The following is a 21,722-nucleotide window of genomic DNA, read 5'->3' as shown; positions in this document are numbered from 1 at the left end:
ATAGCTTGCAGTGGCCTTCAACTTGTACATCTTTGTGGATAATGTTCCTGCAGAACATTCCAAGAGTGGGGGACATATCAGATAACAAGGTTTTACCCATCTTGGACTGAGCCCGAGGGACCCCTAGTACAAGCCAGTGCTGTGAAAGTGTTTGACAGGTGCATTTTCTCCAATACCTTTTTAAGGAAAGATAATAATTATGTTTCTGCAGGATGGCCTTATAAACAAACATTAACCAATAGCTGGCCCCTACAGTGTTTCTACAGGTGATGTCTATGTGCTGAGTCTTTCTACAGGTGATGTCTATGTGCTGAGTCTTTCTACAGGTGATGTCTATGTGCTGAGTGTTTCTACAGGTGATGTGTATGTGCTCAGTGTTTCTACAGGTGATGTCTATGTGCTGAGTGTTTCTACAGGTGATGTCTATGTGCTGAGTGTTTCTACAGGTGATGTCTATGTGCTGAGTGTTTCTACAGGTGATGTCTATGTGCTGAGTGTTTCTACAGGTGATGTCTATGTGCTGAGTGTTTCTACAGGTGATGTCTATGTGCTGAGTGTTTCTACAGGTGATTTCTATGTGCTGAGTGTTTCTACAGGTGATGTCTATGTGCTGAGTGTTTCTACAGGTGATGTGTATGTGCTGAGTGTTTCTACAGGTGATGTCTATGTGCTGAGTGTTTCTGCAGGTGATGTCTATGTGCTGAGTGTTTCTGCAGGTGATGTGTATGTGCTGAGTGTTTCTACAGGTGATGTCTATGTGCTGAGTGTTTCTAAAGGTGATGTCTATGTGCTGAGTGTTTCTGCAGGTGATGTCTATGTGCTGAGTGTTTCTACAGGTGATGTCTATGTGCTGAGTGTTTCTACAGGTGATGTGTATGTGCTGAGTGTTTCTACAGGTGATGTGTATGTGCTGAGTGTTTCTACAGGTGATGTCTATGTGCTGAGTGTTTCTACAGGTGATGTCTATGTGCTGAGAGTTTCTACAGGTGATGTCTATGTCGCGTTTTTCTGCAGGTGATGTGTATGTGCTGTGTTTCTGTGGGTTCTGTAAGTGCTAAATTAAAGAAAAGAGGTGTTAGTCTCTGTGTTCATTTGTTTGACAGTGTGTGTGTGCATTGACAGTGTGTATATTTCTGTAGGTGATGCGTTGGACATCAAGTTGCTGGGCTGTGTGAAGGCAGAGGAGTGTGATGAAGTAAGCAGTGTCGAAATCTTTTTTAACACCACCATCTGTGTCATGACCAGGCACTGCTTGGACACACATTTCTGCAATGCTGCACACATCCTCCCCCTAAACACAATACTCTCCTGGCACTGACTACAGTAACCATCATGCACCTCTCCTCTCCCTGACTAAAAAAACATCAACTCACATACATTTCTTAATTCTGTTAATTATCTGTTTACATTTTTATCCAGGCATATGAACAGTGTTTAATATGCCAGGTTAAGCCAAATGACTTGTGTTCAACTCTTAGGACAGGGGAAGGCACATGTTCAGAGTGCAATTCAGCTAAAAATGTAACCCAGAAATGATTTGCCCTCCAAGACTGAAGTTGATTACGCATGCCTTGATAGCTGTCTATGGGACTTCTGACTTAGTTTAAACAGTTTTATGAGAAACAATTTCAAATCATTGTAAAGTGAAACTTTTTCATTATGTTTTTTTATTTTCTATTTTATAAATTTCTTGTCTTGAATTAGTTAATGACAATATTACTTATTAATATTTAAACAGTTAATAACCTTGTGAACTAGTATTGACCTCAGTTTTGTTTGTGAAATAATAAAAATATAAATTTTACTTTTATTTTATGGCCACAATGTCAATATTTCAGTAACAGACTTCAGTGTGTAGGTAAGTACCACACCCACCACTATTTCGTTCCCATAAGCACAGATCTAGGATTAGTTTAAGCCTTTCAGACCGTTGGGATGCAAAAGCAATAATGACCTTAGATCAGCATCTAGGGCCACATTCTCCTCATCCTCCAGCCAGTGAAACTGAGGTCATACTGGACAGTTTCTCCCACAGACAACAGTTGTGTGGTCATACAGTAGTGTTCCTGTTACAGCATGTCTCCCCCAGATGGCAGCAGCTCCTCTCTCATGTAGCGCTGCAGGTCCACACTCTGGTCCTCCAGGTTCACACACAGGAACTTCTCCACCACACGGACACACCTGGCAGGGACCCACAAACAAACACATCCGGTGGACACAGTGGCTAACGTTCACTGTAACAAAGGAGATTATAGGAGATTAACTGACTTTCTGATTTGAGCTTATCCTGTGTGTGTGTTCGTTCACAGGGCAAGTGTGTGACTTACTTCTTAGCCTGCTCTTCGGTGGATGGTCGATCGATGCGTTTAATGGTCTTTCCAGTTCTGTACAGCTCAGATACCTGCTCAGCAACAGGGACACACACTCAACTTACACTTGGCGTTTGTCCCTTTAAACATCTGGGTGCGTTAGTGGTGTACTGTACCTCCACTCCCCTCTGAACGATGCTATGGGGAAGGCCTGCCAGCATAGCAATGTTGGCCGCGTAGCTGGAAACACAGATCCCCTCCTTCAGCTGGTACAGAAACACCAACTCATCCCCATCGACAGCGGTCTCCAGAGTCTATACACACAGAGGTCAACCGCTATTTGGCTGAATCATGTGTGCCTGTTTGGGGTTATAACTCTTAGGATCGGTTTTGCGGATACTTACTAAGCAGTGAGAGTGTTGACATAAATAAAAATCTATCAATTATAGATTAAATCTAATTAAAATAGTCGTTTTGACTATTTCGCCAGGCATTGTGCCAGCTGTTGCATAGTTTCAATTTGTCACTTCATCCATGAGTGATAACATGCTAATAACAGATGCTAATGTTAATGACATCATACTGTAGATATGCTGTTAGGTGATGATCCAATGAGAAATAAAATCATACAATTACAGATTAAAGGTTGATGATTTACCATGGTGGTTTTGATTTATGGTGCGATAATTTGTCATGCAAATTACTTCTTGTTTACCTGTGACCTTATAAACCGGACTGATTTGACCTTTCACCCCATATACACATGATAATCCAAGTGACAGTCCAAACAGATTCAGTTAGACAACATACACCCCTAATTGCGATGGAGTAGTTAAACAATGTCACAGAGACAAATGTCTATGAAAAGTTGTGGTGCAAACACGCCCCTGCCTGCTTCTTAAATGTCGCACCAATGCACCCGAAGAAGTTCTGGAAACGTTCAGGGGGGAGCCAGCAACGCAAGCCCCACCCCTGCCCTGCTGTAACTCATCAAAACCTAGTCAATAGAGGGATAAGTAGGTTACCGGACCGAAAAGCTGAAAGAGAAACAGAAAAGCCCAGAGGCCCCCCTAACCGCTAATCCTTAACTTAAACAATAAACCCTAACTCTAAACCTAACTCCAACCGCAGTCCTAATAAGAACTCACCCTAAAAAAGCCCTTTTCCTTACAGGCAAAATGTCCCAAGGTCAACTTTTCCTTGTTTTACTATCCTTTTTTGGTCCCCAGAGGTATGATACTATCCATACATACAGACCGTACCTGTAGCGATAGCAGGCCTGAAGAAGGAAGGAGACCCAACTGTAGAAGACTGTGGAAGTTAGTTGCCAAAAGGACGTGAGGAACCTCCGCTGGAGCAGTTTTTAACCAATGACAGACAGACGCAGCCAGTAGGGACAGCCCATCAACCTGGGCAGAACAGAGAAATAATTCACACCGGGCACTGATTGGTATAAAAACTTTCTCCAGGCCTCCTTCCCTCTTTCTCACCGTGTTGGTTCCTTTCCCAAACTCATCAACCAGGACCAGTGAGTGACCGCTGCTGTGGTTCAGAGCATGAGCCATCTGTATGAGACACACACTGATGTTAAATGACCACACCGACGGGAAGCATGCTGACGCATGAGCGTGTGCTCATCCTTACCTGGTTCAAGTCGATCATGAAGGTGCTGAGGCCTACTGACACTGACTCTCTGCTGTGCATGCGTGTGAAGATTCCATCCACCAGACCAATCTCTGCCTCTTTTGCTGGTACGTCAGAACCAATCAGAGCCATGAACACAATCAGACCCACCTGACCAGGACAAGAAAACACATCATCCAAACCCTATGACCTAAACAAAACAATCCCAGTGAAGTAGATCTGTTGTGTTTGCCTGCCTGTTTCAGATAGATGCTCTTGCCAGATGAGTTGGGTCCAGTGATGATCTTGACACGTCCTTCAGTCTCAGAGCTCGAAAAGGAGTTGGACACAAACACAGGAGAACAAAACTCCAACAGAGGGTGTCTGAGAGGGGGGGGGGGTACAGAGACAGACAGAAAGAGAGGGTGAGATCAAGGCAATGACAACCCCGGTCCATCTCTCTAACATACTAGCTTCACACAAGCAGCTGGGGTGGCATCATTTGAGTGTGTGTGTGTGTTTGGGTGAGTTTTTGGGCATGTGTTTGCATGTGTGTGTGTTTGTGCGCGTGTGTGAACCTGGCCTGTATGAGACTTATCCTGCGGTGGTTGGCCAGAATGGGGGTGGTGTATCCATACTCCTGGGACGCCTGGCTCATTGCCATCAGACAGTCCAGTTCAGCACTCAGTTCAAGAACCTACACACACACACACACACACACACACGCACACAAAGATGTACTGAAGTATAAATCTCACACACAGGTGAGCAACACAGCAATGGCAACATCAATACACACACCTTGTACAGACAGGCACTTCTTTCTAGCACTGTGGTCTGCAGCTGTGTCATAACTGCTGTCTCCATGTCTAAGAGAGGGGGGTGGATACTGAAAGTGTCAGACTTGGAAGGAATAGTTGGTACGTTAAATCATCCCTTAAGTATTTAGCTAAAAGAGATTCAGATGGAGACATGTAGTATGAGGGCAGAGAGACGGAAGACGGAGGGGTAGGCCTGGACGGGCTGACCTCTGATGTCACAGTGTAGGTCTCCAAGCAGGTCATCCAGCTCCTTGGTTCTCTGACTGCGGTAGTGCAGTCGTTCCCCAGACAGAAACTAAACACATTGGGAATGCTTTACTCCACAAATCAAATGCATGTTCAAATAGGACTCAAGCTTTGACGCTAAAGGATGAAAACAGTGTGGAATAGCACCAAGCTAGACTCTATGGTTTTGTCCTATTCTAGGCCTGCAAAATGAAAGGCAGTCTGCCGTTGTATGTGGTTTAGGCTCCCAAACATCAGCCCTCCATGGATGAACTGACAGCTGAAGCTGTTCGGCTGTGACACAAGGGGCTGGTGTTTCAGTACCTTGTCAGCCCACTTCCCCCAGGCCTCCCCACGACAATATGTAGTGTATTTGTTGTGCAGGAGAACACATCACCATAGAAATCCATCCAACATGCTCAACACTCTCACACACACCGACTGAACAAACCATACACAATTAAACTACACACACAGAAATGCACTCAAACACTGATAACAAACACACAAGCTGGACATACACACTCACACACACCATGAAGTCTAGACCCTCTATTTCAAAGTCCTCTTTCTCCACCATGCTAGGCAACCGAGGGACCGAAAGCAGGAATCCTATCTGAGAGGAAGAAAGATGTCAAGTTATAGGGATAATTAAAACATGTTTAAATGTTGTTTAAGGATTTGGAGCTTTAGTCCTGTAGTAGATGTCAGACCAGGGGGATGTAGATTACAGTAGTAGTAGTAGTAGTAGTAGTAGTAGTAGTAGTAGTAGAGGTCAGACCAGGGGGATGTAGATAACAGTAGTAGTAGTAGTAGTAGTAGTAGTAGTAGTAGAGGTCAGACCAGGGGGATGTAGATAACAGTAGTAGTAGTAGTAGTAGTAGTAGTAGTAGAGGTCAGACCAGGGGGATGTAGATAACAGTAGTAGTAGTAGAGGTCAGACCAGGGGGATGTAGATAACAGTAGTAGTAGTAGTAGTAGTAGTAGTAGTAGTAGTAGTAGTAGTAGAGGTCAGACCAGGGGGATGTAGATAACAGTAGTAGTAGTAGTAGTAGTAGTAGTAGTAGAGGTCAGACCAGGGGGATGTAGATAACAGTAGTAGTAGTAGAGGTCAGACCAGGGGGATGTAGATAACAGTAGTAGTAGTAGTAGAGGTCAGGCCAGGGGGATGTAGATAACAGTAGTAGTAGTAGAGGTCAGACCAGGGGGATGTAGATAACAGTAGTAGTAGTAGAGGTCAGACCAGGGGGATGTAGATAACAGTAGTAGTAGTAGTAGTAGTAGTAGAGGTCAGACCAGGGGGATGTAGATAACAGTAGTAGTAGTAGAGGTCAGACCAGGGATGTAGATAACAGTAGTAGCAGTAGTAGAGGTCAGACCAGGGGGATGTAGATAACAGTAGTAGTAGTAGTAGTAGAGGTCAGACCAGGGGGATGTAGATAACAGTAGTAGTAGTAGAGGTCAGACCAGGGGGATGTAGATAACAGTAGTAGTAGTAGAGGTCAGACCAGGGGGATGTAGATAACAGTAGTAGTAGTAGTAGAGGTCAGGCCAGGGGGATGTAGATAACAGTAGTAGTAGTAGAGGTCAGACCAGGGGGATGTAGATAACAGTAGTAGTAGTAGAGGTCAGACCAGGGATGTAGATAACAGTAGTAGCAGTAGTAGAGGTCAGACCAGGGGGATGTAGATAACAGTAGTAGTAGTAGTAGTAGAGGTCAGACCAGGGGGATGTAGATAACAGTAGTAGTAGTAGTAGTAGAGGTCAGACCAGGGGGATGTAGATAACAGTAGTAGTAGTAGAGGTCAGACCAGGGGGATGTAGATAACAGTAGTAGTAGTAGTAGAGGTCAGGCCAGGGGGATGTAGATAACAGTAGTAGTAGTAGAGGTCAGACCAGGGGGATGTAGATAACAGTAGTAGTAGTAGAGGTCAGACCAGGGATGTAGATAACAGTAGTAGCAGTAGTAGAGGTCAGACCAGGGGGATGTAGATAACAGTAGTAGTAGTAGTAGTAGAGGTCAGACCAGGGGGATGTAGATAACAGTAGTAGTAGTAGAGGTCAGACCAGGGGGATGTAGATAACAGTAGTAGTAGTAGTAGAGGTCAGGCCAGGGGGATGTAGATAACAGTAGTAGTAGTAGAGGTCAGACCAGGGGGATGTAGATAACAGTAGTAGTAGTAGAGGTCAGACCAGGGGGATGTAGATAACAGTAGTAGTAGTAGTAGTAGTAGTAGTAGAGGTCAGACCAGGGGGATGTAGATAACAGTAGTAGTAGTAGAGGTCAGACCAGGGATGTAGATAACTGTAGTAGCAGTAGTAGAGGTCAGACCAGGGGGATGTAGATAACAGTAGTAGTAGTAGTAGTAGAGGTCAGACCAGGGATGTAGATAACAGTAGTAGCAGTAGTAGAGGTCAGACCAGGGGGATGTAGATAACAGTAGTAGTAGTAGTAGTAGAGGTCAGACCAGGGGGATGTAGATAACAGTAGTAGTAGTAGAGGTCAGACCAGGGGGATGTAGATAACAGTAGTAGTAGTAGAGGTCAGACCAGGGGGATGTAGATAATAGTAGTAGTAGTAGAGGTCAGACCAGGGGGATGTAGATAACACAGCAGGAGGGGATGCGGACATCTAGGTGTTCCAGCTCTCTGCGAGCCACATCCGTCAGGAAGTCTGACAGTCCCATCATCCTCCTCTTTTCTAGCCGACAGAGTGAGAAGAGAGGTGAGAAAACCCTAACATATACCTGACCAAACATTCCCACTAACCTTACAAACTTTCACCTAGGCTTTAACTAACTGTATCCAAACATTCACCATTCACTGATCTAATGAACACTCACTCTCATCAATAGCAGGGTCCACGTTGGGTTTAATGGTGAAACGGTTTTCTGCTAAACTGCTCTCAAAATCCACCTTCACACACAATAAGATGAGAATGACACACAGTGACATACCAGTACATGCTTACGTGTGTGTGTGTTTGTGTGTCTCACCACTCTGCTGATGAGGGAGGCGATGTAGTAGAGGTCATCTGAGAATCCCTCACTGATCTCCTGGAAGAGTTGGATGGACTGAGGCAGGGAGCGCATTGTGTCCCTGATACACACCGCACTGTACACCATCTACACACACACACACACACACACACACACACACACACACACACACACACACACACACAATGCAACATACTGTAGAGTTCTAAAACCCACTCATACATGCTGTTTACACAAATAAATTCCAACCTTGTAGAGACCCTGCCAGTCTGAGACTTTGGTGTGAGAAAGAGACATCCTGCGCAGTAGAGTCTACAGCATAACAAGTCCACATTGCAGATTTATTAAAGCAAATCCACACTCATTACTGGTGTAGCAGATTCAGGGCTCGAAGTTTAAAGGGATACCGGGATGTTTCTGGTGTTGCGCAGGGAGCCTTGCAGAGTGCTGAGGGTGTCAGAGTTCCTTGGACAGGAGAAGAATCTCACCACCTCCTGTCTCCTGTTCAACACTGCTAGGTCACGAGTAGGCCTCAGAAACCACTGGCTGACAGAGAGTGATTGCAAGGCAAATACAGAAAGAAAGACAGAGTAACAGACGGAGACAAATGGAGACAGAGAGAGCTTTCTCACCTACAGTACTAGTCAAACATTTGGACACATTAAGTGCGTCCAAGCTTTTCACTGCTATTGTATGTGTACCATGTATTTCTGGTTTGCGTTTCTCACCGAAGCAGTTTAGATCCAAACTTGCACCTGCAGCGATTCAGTATCCCTGAAACAGACTCACAAACGTGACATCACCAGTACAGAACCTCTGTCTGACAGAATATCCCTTCCCTTGACAAAGTGATTGTGAGAACATACATCCTATAATGTGTTTTACCATAGAGACTGAGCCCTTCTTTCTCCCCAGACTGCAGCTTGTACACAGACGGATGCAACTCAGACTTGAATATTTGCAGCACACTGGAACACACAACAAAAAGACAGAGTGTGTGTGAGTTTGTTTGTGTTTTTGGGAGAGGTGTGTGAATTGTTCTCCAAGAACACTGACCTGTAGGTGTCTCGGTCCATAAACACCACATCTTTCCTGAGAATGAAAATCAAATCAAAACATTTAACCACAATACCAATATAATAACATTCTAATAATGTGTGTATGTACGTATCTCACAGTGTGTATGTGAGGAACTGTAAGATGGGGACTCCAACACTGCTGTCCTCCAGCTCCACTCCCACTCTGCGCCTGTCCAGACACTTCAGCAGAGCACCTACTGACCGCAGCTATGGCACACACCCATCACACACATCACACCCATGACAAACATCATATACATCACACCCATGACACACATTACACACATCCCACCCATAACACACATTACACCCAACACATCCGTAACACACATCATAAACATCACACCCATGACACACATCATATACATCACACCCATGACACACATTACACACATCCCACCCATAACACACATTACACCCAACACATCGGTAATACACAGCATACCCATGACACACATCACACCCATGACACACATATACATCACACCCGTAACACACGTCATACCCATAACAAACATCATATACATCACACCCTTGTAACACACCAAATGGACCAAATATTTTCAGTGGGGTGTGGGGGGTCTTACCATGAGGGGGGACTCAAAAGAGATGCAAGAAGAAAGGTAAGATACTCTCTCTCTTTCTGAGACAGTAGCCGGGAGAAGGGGAAGATGGGCAGAGAGGAGCCTCTGCTTACTGACCTCCAGACCTTCAGGAATAAGAGACGAGAGAGGAAAAGACAGAGTCTTAACTGAAGACTTGACTATGAATGTGGAACAGGTACACTCAGAAGAATTCCTTTATACCGCAAGCAGGGCAGGCAGCTGTTCTTACCAAAATCCACATAGGGATAGGTCACCACTTCAGGCCTGTAGTCTGGGTTGGCTCCTGGAGCCAGGGATGAGGGAGTCACATTAAAGCATTTCAAGGATTATTTTATTTGTTGTCCATAAACAAACTGACTTCCGCTGTTAACGCAACCCTAATTGGAGAGGTGTGGAGGGATGCCACATTGGCTGAGAAGGAGAGAGAACGAGAATGAGTGAGAGAGATGGAGGAAAGAGGAAGCCAGAGAACGCGCGCAAGATGGAAGGCTTGAAAATTTAGGAAGAAAAGGTGTAAATGTACAAGGAACTCTGAACCTTTTAGCCCCTCTACCATCAAACCCTAACCCGCCCAAGACTGGCTCACGCTGGTCCCTTGCCCTGTCCTCCCCAGGTGTTGATCCTTCTCACCCAATCCCTGCATAAAATGGACCATGCTGTGTTCCTGCTTGGCACTGGTGATGATCACATGAGGGCTGACCTCCTGGACTACTGAGGGGGGAAGACAGGAGGATGGAGCAGAGGAAAGAGGGGTGGAGAGAAGGAAGGAGTAAATGTGTTTGGGTCGGTCAATAGTTTATGTATACTGCTGGTGTGTGTGGTAAACGATCTACCTCTGGCCAGAAGTTGGAGCTCGTGGTTGTCCATGGTGTCGGGCATGTAGTGCAGAGTGAAGTCTTTGCTGTCATAGAAACAGAGACCGACCTGCCCATGTTGTGCCAACACACTCAACAACACCTGGACACACAAACACTTTCTTTCACTTATCTAACATGGCTTGTTGTGTGTAAGTGTGTTCCTGTAGACTGTGTAAAATCTGGTCCAGAGAGTAGGGAGATTTACTAATTACTAAGTTGACTTGGGTGTAAAACAAAAAGTGGTTGCTTATATTAGCAGGTTTAGGTCAGGACCCAAGGCACATACAGTGGGGAGAACAAGTACTTGATACACTGCCGATTTTGCAGGTTTTCCCACATACAAAGCATGTAGAAGTCTGTAATTCTTATCATAGGTACTCTTCAACTGTGAGTGACGGAATCTAAAACAAAAATCCAGAAAATCACATTGTAGGATTTTTAAGTAATTAATTAGCATTTTATTGCATGACATAATTATTTGATACATCAGAAAAGCAGAACTTAATATTTGGTACAGAAACCTTTGTTTGCAATTACAGAGATCATATGTTTCCTGTAGTTCTTGACCAGGTTTGCACACAAAGGGATTTTGGCCCACTCCTCCATACAGACCTTCTCCAGATCCTTCAGGTTTCGGGGCTGTCGCTGGGCAATACGGACTTTCAGCTCCCTCCAAAGATTTTCTATTGGGTTCAGGTCTGGAGACTGGCAAGGCCACTCCAGGACCTTGAGATGCTTCTTATGGAGCCACTCCTTAGTTGCCCTGGCTGGGTGTTTCGGGTCGTTGTCATGCTGGAAGACCCAGCCATGACCAATATTCAATGCTCTTACTGAGGGAAGGAGGTTGTTGGCCAAGATCTCGCGATACATGGCCCCATCCATCCTCCCCTCAATACGGTGCAGTCGTCCTGTCCCCTTTGCAGAAAAGCATCCCCAAAGAATGATGTTTCCACCTCCATGCTTCAAGGTTGGGATGGTGTTCTTGGGGTTGTACTCATCCTTCTTTTTCCTCCAAACACAGCGAGTGGAGTTTAGACCAAAAAGCTCTATTTTTGTCTCATCAGACCACATGACCTTCTCCCATTCCTCCTCTGGATCATCCAGATGGTCATTGGTAAACTTCAGATGGGCCTGGACATGCGCTGGCTTGAGCAGGGGGATCTTGCGTGCACTGCAGTATTTTTATCCATGACGGCATAGTGTGTTACTAATGGTTTTCTTTGAGACTGTAGTCCCAGCTCTCTTCAGGTCATTGACCAGGTCCTGCTGTGTAGTTCTGGGCTGATCCCTCACCTTCCTCATGATCTTTGATGCCCCAGGAGGTGAGATCTTGCATGGAGCCCCAGACCAAAGGAGATTGACCATCATCTTGAACTTCTTCCATTTTCAAATAATTGCGCCAACAGTTGTTGCCTTCTCACCAAGCTGCTTGTCTATTGTCCTGTTGCCCATCCCAGCCTTGTGCAGGTCTACAATTTTATACCAGCTCTCTGGTCTTGGCCATTGTGGAGAGGTTGGAGTCTGTTTGATTGAGTGTGTGTTCCTAGCCACTGAAATTCAACACTACTGTTGTTTGCTCCTTGGGGTTTAAGGCCGGGTGTCTCTGTAAAGCACTTAGTGACAACTGCTGTTGTAAAAAGGGCTTTATAAATAAATTTGATTGATTGATTGGACAGGTGTCTTTTATACAGGTAACGAGTTCAAACAGGTGCAGTTTATACAGGTAATGAGTGGAGAACAGGAGGGCTTCTTAAAGAAAAACTAACAGGTCTGTGAGAGACGGAATTCTTACTGGTTGGTAGGTGATCAAATCCTTATTTAAAAATCATACAATGAGATTTTCTGGATTTTTGTTTTAGATTCCGTCACTCACAGTTGAAGAATACCTATGAAATAAATGACAGACTTCTACATGCTTTGTAAGTGGGTAAACCTGCAAAATCGGCAGTGTATCAAATGCTTGTTCTCCCCACTGTTAAGTATATAGACAATTCTTGGCAGCTGCCTCTAATTGGGGACCAACAAAAATAAACATGGAGATGCCTAGAGAAGTGCCTGCAGTCAGGCCCTGAAAGTTTGGGCCTTTCTTTGCTGTAGAATTAAAGAATGTTTAAACCAATAGAACTTGAGGTAAAAGAATGCTGATTAAAGGTCTTCATAAATTGTCCAAAAAATATAGAAAAACATATTTTAGTGCTGCTGCCTTCACCCTACTGTTATTTGTGTGTGTGTGTTTGTGAGCCAGCTATATGGGAATATGGGAGGACCTGAAGTCCCTACAAAACCAGTAGGCCTAGAACATTACAAATCAGTCTCTACAAGTTTTCTTAGCAGGTCACTTGTGATTTTCAGTTTAGAAGTTAAGTTAATAGGAAAACTGGCATGGCAGAGTTAGGTTAGGTTTAGACCCAAGGGCTAGGTTAAGATTAGGCATGAGATGAGGGAACAAGCAGTCAGCAGTAAATGTCTATGTGTTACACTGTGTTCAATATCTGTCTCTGACCTCAGGTGATTCATCTTCATCCTCCTCTTCTCCATTAATACTGGGCTGCCCTGACAGGCCTCTTTCCCTGACATCACCAGGCACAGCCATTTTACTCTACTTGTACACACTGACAGCTTTAGTATAAACGTTGTTACTTAAGCTACTGTATTATTTTGAGCTACCTTAGGTGAGCTACAGTAGTTTAACTCGATAAATAATGTCCTTATCTGATCGTTGCTACGTTTTAGCCTGAATCTCACGCGCGTTCTGGTTCAGGTCATTACAAAAGCGCGCTAAATAAATTAATTTCCCCCATTAAGTCGCGTGCGTTGAGGCGCTGAGGAAGATGTGGTAAACATTACATTTAAACACGTCTTTATTCTTCAAGGTTGCTTTTTATACCTAGAGGTGCAGTATCCCTCTTTCTTACCTTAACTTGATCATGTTGAGTCTTCAGTACGAAAAATATGTTTCACTCTCAGTCTCACAAAAACAGACCAATGTGCTTTATTTCAGAAAGACATTATACGTAATGTGAAAGCATATTGGTGTGCACTGCACTTGCTGAAACATTTCCGTTTTGTTTATTCATCAATAAGTCAATATAGGCTTTACAGAAATGTTTCAAATTAACTTAGAAAGACACATCCGGCAAGTCCCGCCCATCACATTCACCGCAGCAATTTGAAATCTAGTTAACGAGTTAACACCAAAGATGGTTGATATTTTTATTGTTAAGTTAAAGTTTATTACAAAAGTATTAGTAAAGTGGCATATTTTGTCATTATTTGACTCAAGCACATTCAAACTGAAATAAAACTATGGTGTTAAAGTGCAAACTGTCAGCTGTAAATGTTGGGTATTTCTGTGCATAACTAATTAACCATTTACAGCACGTTTTGTACTGTCTTCCCATTTCAGAGTGTGTAAAGATGACTCAGAATAGATGGCACAATGTAATATCAGACATTTTATAAATAACATTAATATAACAACATGTATATTTTATAACAACATTTGTTTTACTATTGTAAAGTGTACTATTAATTTAAAACAGCAGCATAATAATGGTAATAAATAAGTAAAGTATGTATTGTAAACTAAAATTAATAAATAGTGAAACTGTTTTATAATGTAGCAGTTAATGGATATTGCATCAATGAGCACATTCCTATTCACTCAATATAGTGTGTGCGTGTGTGTTTGTACATGTGTATGTGTGTGCAAGTCACACACTAGGCATTAGGTAGCGTTGAAGAAGAGGGGGCAGAGGCAGTCTGTATGTCTGATTCTCCCTCTCTTTCCCCATGGACAGATGAATGGACAGACCACACAGAGCCATCAATGCAGCAGGCTCACCTTGGAAAGGGACAGTTATAAGGGATGTTATACTACTTCAGTTTGACAGCTGTAACATCAGCATGGTTGTTGCCAATCTAGTGTAGATTTAAAAACCAAGCAACATCCAAGGAACAATAACATTACATTGTGTTGTATTGTGATGATGAGGTCATACTCACGGGCAGCTCCGTTCAAGTAGCGTAGTCGTATGGTTGATCCACCTCTTACACTGCTGACAGCCGGAAACAGCTCCACCCCTCGGGGGAGGTCCTTAAAGGCCACGCCCAGGAAGCAGTCCTCCACCACGTATCCCAGAGTTCTTGCGTCTGCATCCAGAACCAGCAGCATGCGCTTCGGAACAGGGTGAGGGTGGGAGACAGATTTATTTCCCACCTGCTCTCTTCTCTCCGCAGGATACCTCCCCAAGGTTTGCCCTGAGTGCCACAGCTGATTGGTTGTGAGTTCCCATCCCCAGGACTGTGAGTCCACACCCACCAACGCAGTATAACCAGAGGTTTGCAGCGGGCAGTGCTCAGTGGATACACCAATCACAGCATGACTTCCTCTGTGGTCCGGGCTCCACAGCACCTCCCACACATGCAGTCCTCTCCTCACTCCCTTCTCCCCCCGGGCACCATCGCTGCTCTGCTGGGTGGGTGTGCGTGTCAATTCCTCCCCACACGAGGACAGAAGGAAGTGAGGTGAACAGTGTGCATGGCTCCAGCGGGACCGGGGGTCTCCAAGGGCAACAGGAGCAGAGTTTAGGAGAAGTGAAAGGCGGGAAGAGGCAAGGATGGACAGGTGGAGGAAGGAGGAAGAGGATGGAGGATCCTTCTTCATATCGGCTGGGAAACCACCTAGCCAGCCAGACAGTGCCAGACCCATTAAGCCCACAAACAATAAGAACTACACAGGCTGTGGCTGAGTTTGGGTTTGTCAAAGCTGTGGAGAAAACAGAACATGTTTTCAGTACATTTCAAATAGGTACATGCACATTTTAAAGTAATTAATAATAAATTAATGTTCCTGTCCTGACCATGTACCATGGAATTCCTAGGACAAGTAAGTAAACTAAAGACACAGCTTGTGCTGAGGCAGACAACTTTCTGTCTTGACATGAAACGGGATTTTGCAACAAGAAGTCCAGAGTTGTCTTATAATTCAATAAAATAAGGAAAACATTTAAACTGATGTGTCAAATATGTAAGTCACTAGGCCTATATAATCTCTCTCAGACGGTTGTAGCCTACATTAGATAATTCAGGTGATGATTGGTTATAAGGGATTGTTAAATAAATACAGGGAGGCTAAAAGAAAGTAGCTTACCACAGACTTTCCGGAATAGGAGTTGTTCCTCACAACCATGTTTTTATACTCCCCTTATCAACCCAAGCCGGGGGCGTGCTTATCAATGTCCGGTAAAGTATCCTTTCAGTCCTATGCGTCTGGCGACCTCCATGGCGGGAACAGCAGTCAGACATGTCAGAACCACGTCACACTGCGTGAAATGGCAAGGGCACGAGATTGTGACCAAAGCAGTGAAATGATGGAAATGCGTACGCGAGCGACGACAGATAAAAACTACGCGGATAGTACAGGCCTGTATGTCAGACAGTAGGTTAGCATAATTGATGATGCTTATCTTGTTAGTTATCTGCTCAATTTAACGACCGGGTTGTCCTTTTAAATCATCATGCCCCTTGTTGACATATTTGCCGGCAGGTGAGGATATGTGTTCCCCTTTACAAATTCGTCATACTGGTAATTTATCAGGCTGGATCCTTCCCTCTATATCCTCTTTCTCAATTTCTCTGTCTCTCTTTACCGTGTCCTGTAATGTATGAAAACATACACAGCAAAACAGATAAAGAGGATGAGGCTCGGGCTTTTAATCGATAAAAAGAGAAAAAGAAAATAGAACCAGAAGCGGCTCATGATATTTCCCACAAAGAGCATGCGTACACATAGTTGATGCAGCCGCATCCTCTATTGGTAGTTAGCGAGGTAAAGTTAGTTTTGCTAAGGATATTCGGTGGATATTCGTTTTCTCTCCTCAACTGCTTTTATCTCAAGCATTCCATGAATATGAACAATTTCTGATTTTTTATGGGGATAGGATGGACTACAATCGTACAATCCGCACCTTTTATATTTTCAAAATTAGGAAATTAGCCAATATATGACTTCAGTCGTCAATAACCGCAGCAAAATGTTTTGTAATATTATACCAAAGTATCTGGGAATGATAGACTACAATCCCCAATTCTTAGGTTTGATACATTTTTTTAATGCAAAAGCTCCTTCAAAACATATGCCATGACAAAAAAAAAGTGCACATTCTGAATTGAGGGGGGATGGGCTGTAATACACAGCTTTAATTTCAACTGAGGACACTAGACCTCCTGGCTTTCAAGGTTAGACTATGTGTCATATGTGCTCACTGCCCACAAAATGTGATTGAAATGATGAGGTGACTGTGGGATGCTGGCCTTCTAGACAGAGCTGCAAAGAAAAAGACATATCTCAGACAGGCCAATAAAAAGAAAAGATTAAGATGGGCAAAAGAACACAAACACCCGACAGAGAAAGAACTCTGTTTACTGTGATGGTGCGAGTATAACAAGTGTGTAAAAAGAGAGGCAAAAAGGAAAAAGAAACAAAAGGAACGATTCAAATGTTTTCTTTATTTATTATTTTCTTTAGGTAAGCTTTGACAAGCATGGTCACAAACAGACAAATAATAATATGTGAGGCGCGGTTTATATTCAACAGAATATAAACACAACAAAAACACTAACAGGTTCGTCCTCTGGATACACTGCTGCCATCACTATCCTGCCGATGGTAAGTACACCAGTGGCTTAGAGTACCGCAGAGGAATGGGAGCCGCTGTGCCATGCAGAGCAGATGTTGCACTTACAAGGCCAGCATCCCAAAGTTGCCTCTTCACTGCTGATATAGAGACTGGTGTTTTGGGAGTAGGCCTACTATTTAATGAAGCTGACGGTTGATGACTTCTCAAAACCAGACACTCTAATGTATTTGTCCTCATTCTATTGTGGTTAGAGACAGTTTGTGATATTCTGTGAAGGGAGTACTATACATTGTTGTATGAGCTCTTCAGTTTCTTATAAGAGTTTCTGAAGAAAGTTCTTTGTTTCTGGACATTTTGAGCCTGTAATCGAACCCACAAGCTCTGATGCTGAAAATACAGAATGGACATTTAAAAAACAAGGACATTTCTAAGTGACCCCAAACTTTTGAATGGTAGTGTATGTTTTCTTGGAAAACAAGGACATTTGTAAATGAAATATCAAAGAAAATGTAACTTTTCTTCAAGTGTTGTCACAAAAACCGTCAAGTGGTATTATGAAACTGGCTCTTATGAGGACCACCACAGGAAAGCAAGACTCAGAGATACACAGAGAGATGCTCTGCTGCAGGGGATGTTCATTATAGTTGCCAGCCTCAGAAAATAAACCTCAGGTTGCAGCCCAAATAAATGCTTCACAGAGTTTAAGTAACAGACACATCTAAACATCAACTGTTAAGAGGAGACTGCATGAATCAGGCCTTCATTAGACTGGTGGAAATGGGTGTGATAAGTCCAAATCTGAGATTTTTGGTTCCAACCACCATGTCTTTGTGAGATGCAGTGTGGGTGAATGGAAGATCCGACATGTTTGTCTGTGCAATAGTATTTAGGGGAAGTCCAAGTCATGTGTTGGTCAATTGATGGTAAAGAATTGAGGAACATATTTAAAATCAGTGGGGAACTGTCAGGGTTAGGGTTTTTTATATTATAATTTTGTATCATTTAGTCCTTATTTATTTATTACATTTTAATGGTCTTCTGATTACATCACTTCAGTTTGGGATGGAAAGAAACATGTTAATACAACAGGAAAATAATATCTCTCTAGGCAGAACAAGTGTGAACCTCAAACTTATGAAAAAAAACATACTGTATGACAACAAAAATACCAAAAGTATGTCTGAAACCATAATGTCAAAATCTTAATTGAGTCAATGCATTTGTTTTGTTCCTGAAACTTAATTGCTCTTGCTTCTTTTGACCATGAGGAATGTTCCGGTAGCCACCCCCAGCAGTCCCAAGGACAGTCCCATTCCACAGAATACTGAATAACCGGCACTGGACACAATAACTTCACTGACTTCATGCTCTGGGGGACAGGAGAACAGAGAATTCACCAGAATAAACATGAAACACCATGAGACAGGCCATTCATTCAATGTAGCACTGCTATGCTGTCATGGAATCATGAGTTCTTTCATTTCAAAATTTTACACTTCCTAAAGTTTGAGTAACTTCTAAATGTTTACTGTATCGTGAATTTAACCATTTATAAAAACACTTTCTCACCCCAGAAGTAGGATTCAGGGTCCTCCAGGGATGTGTGCTCCACAGTGCAGGCATAAATGTCCCCCTCCTCTGGGGTGAAACTCAAGGTAGAAAACTGGTGGAATGTTCCATCTTTATTAGGATAGTATCGACTAAGAGATGTTCCCTTAGTCACCTCCATGCCATTCTTCTTCCAATACATTTTCACAGGTGGGGGAAAAAAATTATTCACAAAACAGATGAGAGTATTGTTTTCCCCAAGCTTCACATGCTCCCTGGGGTAGATGGTGCTCTCAGGGGCTTCTGGGGGTAGAAAAAAACAATCTGATATGAGAATCAGCGATGTTTCCAAGCAATTATAGATTAACTCTTAGAGACATTAATGTAACACAACCCAGAACTTTCAATCAACAATTCTCTGTTGTTATTCAACAGTACATAAGTAGTTGTGGAAAATCACTTACCTTTGACTTTTGGTATTTTGGGTTGTGCCATTTGGCCCCATGCTAAGTTTTCTTTGCACCAAGGTTCACTATTGGTTACATATTCAAGGGCCAATAACTTTTGAATTTGATTCATTTTAATAGGTGGGTATTTAGGTAAAGTCCACACCACATCTACCACATTGCTATTGAAAAAACCATAGAAGACTTCATCTCCATCAACCATCATCCCCACCTCAGGATCACCTGACTCAAAGCATCCATAAATAAAGTGAATTTCATGATGAACTGAAATGGGAGGGGAAAAAAATCACTTTTTAATTTATTAATACACAATGGATATGCTGTGGAGTATATTATATATTTACAGAATCTGTAACAATACTAGCCATGCCAAACTAAAACAAAAGAGCAATTTATACATTTACAATAGGACAACACACACACACCAAGCTCTTACTTTCTGTGGATGCACAAATGATAAGTAAAATCACAAAATAGTTCATCTTGAAGCTCATCCGAGTGTGTGAGAATGCAGTGAACAGAATTTTCTCTGAGGGGAAGTTTTGAGTTAGATAAATCTACTTCATTTTTACTGCTGTGCAGCCAATAGGGAGATTCAATACATGGGTTGCTAGGAAGTAAAACTGGCCAGATTTCAACCACACACAGAAAAATCTTGTTACTTACACATCATATGCTGGTTTATGTAGAATTGATTAATGTAGAATTAATGTAATATAAACATTGAAATGTGTATATGCCTATGAATATCTCTTTGTTGACCAGTCGGTCAAAGTGAACAGCTTCCTTGTTCAGGGAGAGTGAGGTGGAGCTAAAACAAGGGAAACCTCACAAGCCATTACAGCTCCATCTATGGTGCACGCTAAGTCCTGGAAGAGATTTTAAGAAAGGTTAAACTTGGTTGTGTTTAACTGACAGTGCTCAGTAGTGATGGCCATAAGAGGCTTCATTGCCGTTCTTCTAGCAGCAGGATATTATGCAAGCAGCGCCAACTTAGATTTTATTTTTCAAAATAAAAGCAATCATTGAACTATATAAAGCAATGTAGTTAACAATCTAGTCTGTACATTTTAATGTCTTTTCCACTATTGTTCTTGTCTGTTCTTTTTTACAAACTAGATTGTTAACCTTATTGTCATATACATTTCAATGATGGCTTTTATTGTAATAAAGAAAATCTGAGTGCAGCCAGCTGCTAAAATAACACTAATGAAGCCCTGTTTGGCCATCACTAGTGCTCAGGACTATTGTATAGTGTATGAGATGTCTAATCACCTGTTTAAATTGAAGTAAAATCATTGTAAAAAATAAATGTGATGTAAATAATATAAATATTTTTCTCCAAAACATATATACTGCAATAATTAGCACCCCTAGAAATTCTTCAGAATAAAATTTTACTGAAGTATATTTCTATTTACATTTGAAGTTTTGAAGTTCCATTGAGTAATCAGAATCAATTAAGTGGAAAGCCTTGACTTCCTGTAACACTGGGGTATAAATATGAGATATCACACCACACAAATTCCCATAGTCATCATTTTATATGTGAAAGACTTGAGAATACAGTAATGATGTGTGACAAAATGTAGTTAAGCTGCACAAATCAGGAAATGGCTATTTGAAAATAGTTTAAGGTTGAAAATGCCCATTTACACCACCAGGCCAATAATTAAGAAGCAACTGTCTGTCTATATTGACTGCATGCACAGTGAGGAGGCTGGTTTGAGTGGCAGTCAGAAAGTCTCCAAAGCACCTCATCCCACTATGCTGGTGGAGCTTTGATGTTGTGGGGTTGTTTCACTTGCAAAGCCCTGGACAACTTGATAGGGCTCCATCAAGCACCTTCAGATATGAAATCAAAACATTACTGTCTCTGCCCGGACGCTTAAATGTGGCCGGAGTTGAATCTTCCAGCAGGACAATGATCCAAAGCACACCTCAAAGTTAACACTGACCACAGAATCAAGGTTTTGTCATGGTCATCCCAGTCCCCACAAACGCTGACCTTGGAATCTGAAGGATCTGGAGGGATTCTATATCAGAGTTTTATTGCCAAGTAATTTTAACAACAAACAAGGAATTTGTTGTTACCATTGGTGCAACAATTTAAACAAAATAAGGGAAATAAAAACAAATAAGAACAGTGGACTTAACATAAAAACAGAAGACTGAGGATTCATAAATTACAAAAGAAAATATGTAAGTTGCAAGATTTTGTCCTGTTGAGGGTTGTGTGTGTATGTGATGAGGGGTTATAGATTTGTCAGTGCACCTGTTGTCACTTTAATTTGCACCAAAACAGGTGACACTGATTCACAATTGCTTATGCTCCCTAACTGGACTGATTGATTTCCCTGAGGTTTAACTGACATGGTGTTATACTGTAATGATTACATGTTCCCTTATACATTTTTTTGAGCAGTGTATATAGCACAATGAAATATTTTCTGTAATGTAACATATTAAACAAATTTGGTTTTTACACATTAAGTCTTCCCCAGGTTGCTTTAACAGATACAGTAAAATATAAATCAGAGATTTAATG

At 42.5% G+C, this 21,722-nt stretch overlaps 3 protein-coding genes across 7 annotated transcripts; all 3 read right to left on the bottom strand.

Annotated features, from left to right (window-relative positions):
- Positions 1-1,760: 1,760 nt before the first annotated feature.
- msh5 (mutS homolog 5) lies at positions 1,761-13,506 on the bottom strand. 4 transcript variants are annotated; one of them, XM_034288750.1, is made up of 25 exons: positions 13,434-13,506; positions 10,495-10,618; positions 10,292-10,372; positions 9,891-9,944; positions 9,644-9,765; positions 9,154-9,263; positions 9,034-9,069; positions 8,863-8,945; positions 8,706-8,751; positions 8,385-8,523; positions 8,227-8,289; positions 7,975-8,103; positions 7,822-7,894; positions 7,570-7,679; positions 5,508-5,594; positions 4,961-5,048; positions 4,734-4,801; positions 4,511-4,629; positions 4,190-4,316; positions 3,954-4,103; positions 3,800-3,874; positions 3,572-3,718; positions 2,486-2,623; positions 2,328-2,401; positions 1,761-2,181 (listed from the first exon to the last, which is right to left on the bottom strand). In XM_034288750.1, the coding sequence occupies exons 2-25, from the start codon at positions 10,538-10,540 to the stop codon at positions 2,070-2,072; spliced, it is 2,277 nt and encodes a 758-aa protein (XP_034144641.1). In that variant the 5' UTR covers positions 10,541-10,618; positions 13,434-13,506; the 3' UTR covers positions 1,761-2,069. The 4 variants fall into 4 exon arrangements, with proteins under 4 accessions (XP_034144641.1, XP_019896234.2, XP_019896235.2 ...); XM_020040675.2 differs by lacking the exon at positions 13,434-13,506 and adding an exon at positions 13,022-13,130; XM_020040676.2 differs by lacking the exon at positions 13,434-13,506 and adding an exon at positions 13,022-13,130 and having other exon boundaries at positions 5,514-5,594.
- A 78-nt stretch (positions 13,507-13,584) lies between these two features.
- On the bottom strand, positions 13,585-16,276 carry LOC105018930 (SPRY domain-containing SOCS box protein 2). The gene is made up of 3 exons (XM_010884746.3): positions 15,671-16,276; positions 14,524-15,286; positions 13,585-14,362 (listed from the first exon to the last, which is right to left on the bottom strand). Exons 2-3 carry the CDS (start codon positions 15,227-15,229, stop codon positions 14,232-14,234), a joined length of 837 nt encoding a protein of 278 aa, XP_010883048.1. The 5' UTR covers positions 15,230-15,286; positions 15,671-16,276; the 3' UTR covers positions 13,585-14,231.
- Positions 16,277-17,104: 828 nt separating this feature from the next.
- LOC105018931 (H-2 class II histocompatibility antigen, A-U alpha chain) lies at positions 17,105-19,846 on the bottom strand. 2 transcript variants are annotated; one of them, XM_020040679.2, is made up of 4 exons: positions 19,841-19,846; positions 19,172-19,438; positions 18,729-19,010; positions 17,105-18,528 (listed from the first exon to the last, which is right to left on the bottom strand). In XM_020040679.2, the coding sequence occupies exons 1-4, from the start codon at positions 19,842-19,844 to the stop codon at positions 18,398-18,400; spliced, it is 684 nt and encodes a 227-aa protein (XP_019896238.2). In that variant the 5' UTR covers positions 19,845-19,846; the 3' UTR covers positions 17,105-18,397. The 2 variants fall into 2 exon arrangements, with proteins under 2 accessions (XP_019896238.2, XP_010883049.2); XM_010884747.3 differs by lacking the exon at positions 19,841-19,846 and adding an exon at positions 19,611-19,719.
- Between the last annotated feature and the right edge of the window lie 1,876 nt (positions 19,847-21,722).

This window comes from Esox lucius, chromosome 20 (assembly GCF_011004845.1).
Source record: "Esox lucius isolate fEsoLuc1 chromosome 20, fEsoLuc1.pri, whole genome shotgun sequence".
Taxonomy (NCBI): domain Eukaryota; kingdom Metazoa; phylum Chordata; class Actinopteri; order Esociformes; family Esocidae; genus Esox; species Esox lucius.
This window is presented reverse-complemented; position numbering and strand designations above follow the sequence as displayed.

Coding starts and splice junctions, on each gene's coding strand:
- LOC105018930 (XM_010884746.3), bottom strand. CDS start 15,229: ATGGGTCTGGCACTGTCTGGCTGGCTAGGTGGTTTCCCAGCCGATATG. Junction 14,363..14,523: donor CTACTTGAACGGAGCTGCCC/GTGAGTATGACC, acceptor TCCCTTTCCAAG/GTGAGCCTGCTGCATTGATG.
- msh5 (XM_020040675.2), bottom strand. CDS start 13,111: ATGGCTGTGCCTGGTGATGTCAGGGAAAGAGGCCTGTCAGGGCAGCCC. Junction 4,802..4,960: donor CCTACACTGTGACATCAGAG/GTCAGCCCGTCC, acceptor CCCCTCTCTTAG/ACATGGAGACAGCAGTTATG. Junction 4,317..4,510: donor ATAAGTCTCATACAGGCCAG/GTTCACACACGC, acceptor CCCCCCTCTCAG/ACACCCTCTGTTGGAGTTTT.
- LOC105018931 (XM_010884747.3), bottom strand. CDS start 19,668: ATGAGCTTCAAGATGAACTATTTTGTGATTTTACTTATCATTTGTGCA. Junction 19,011..19,171: donor CAAAATACCAAAAGTCAAAG/GTAAGTGATTTT, acceptor TTCTACCCCCAG/AAGCCCCTGAGAGCACCATC. Junction 18,529..18,728: donor CCCTGAATCCTACTTCTGGG/GTGAGAAAGTGT, acceptor CCTGTCCCCCAG/AGCATGAAGTCAGTGAAGTT.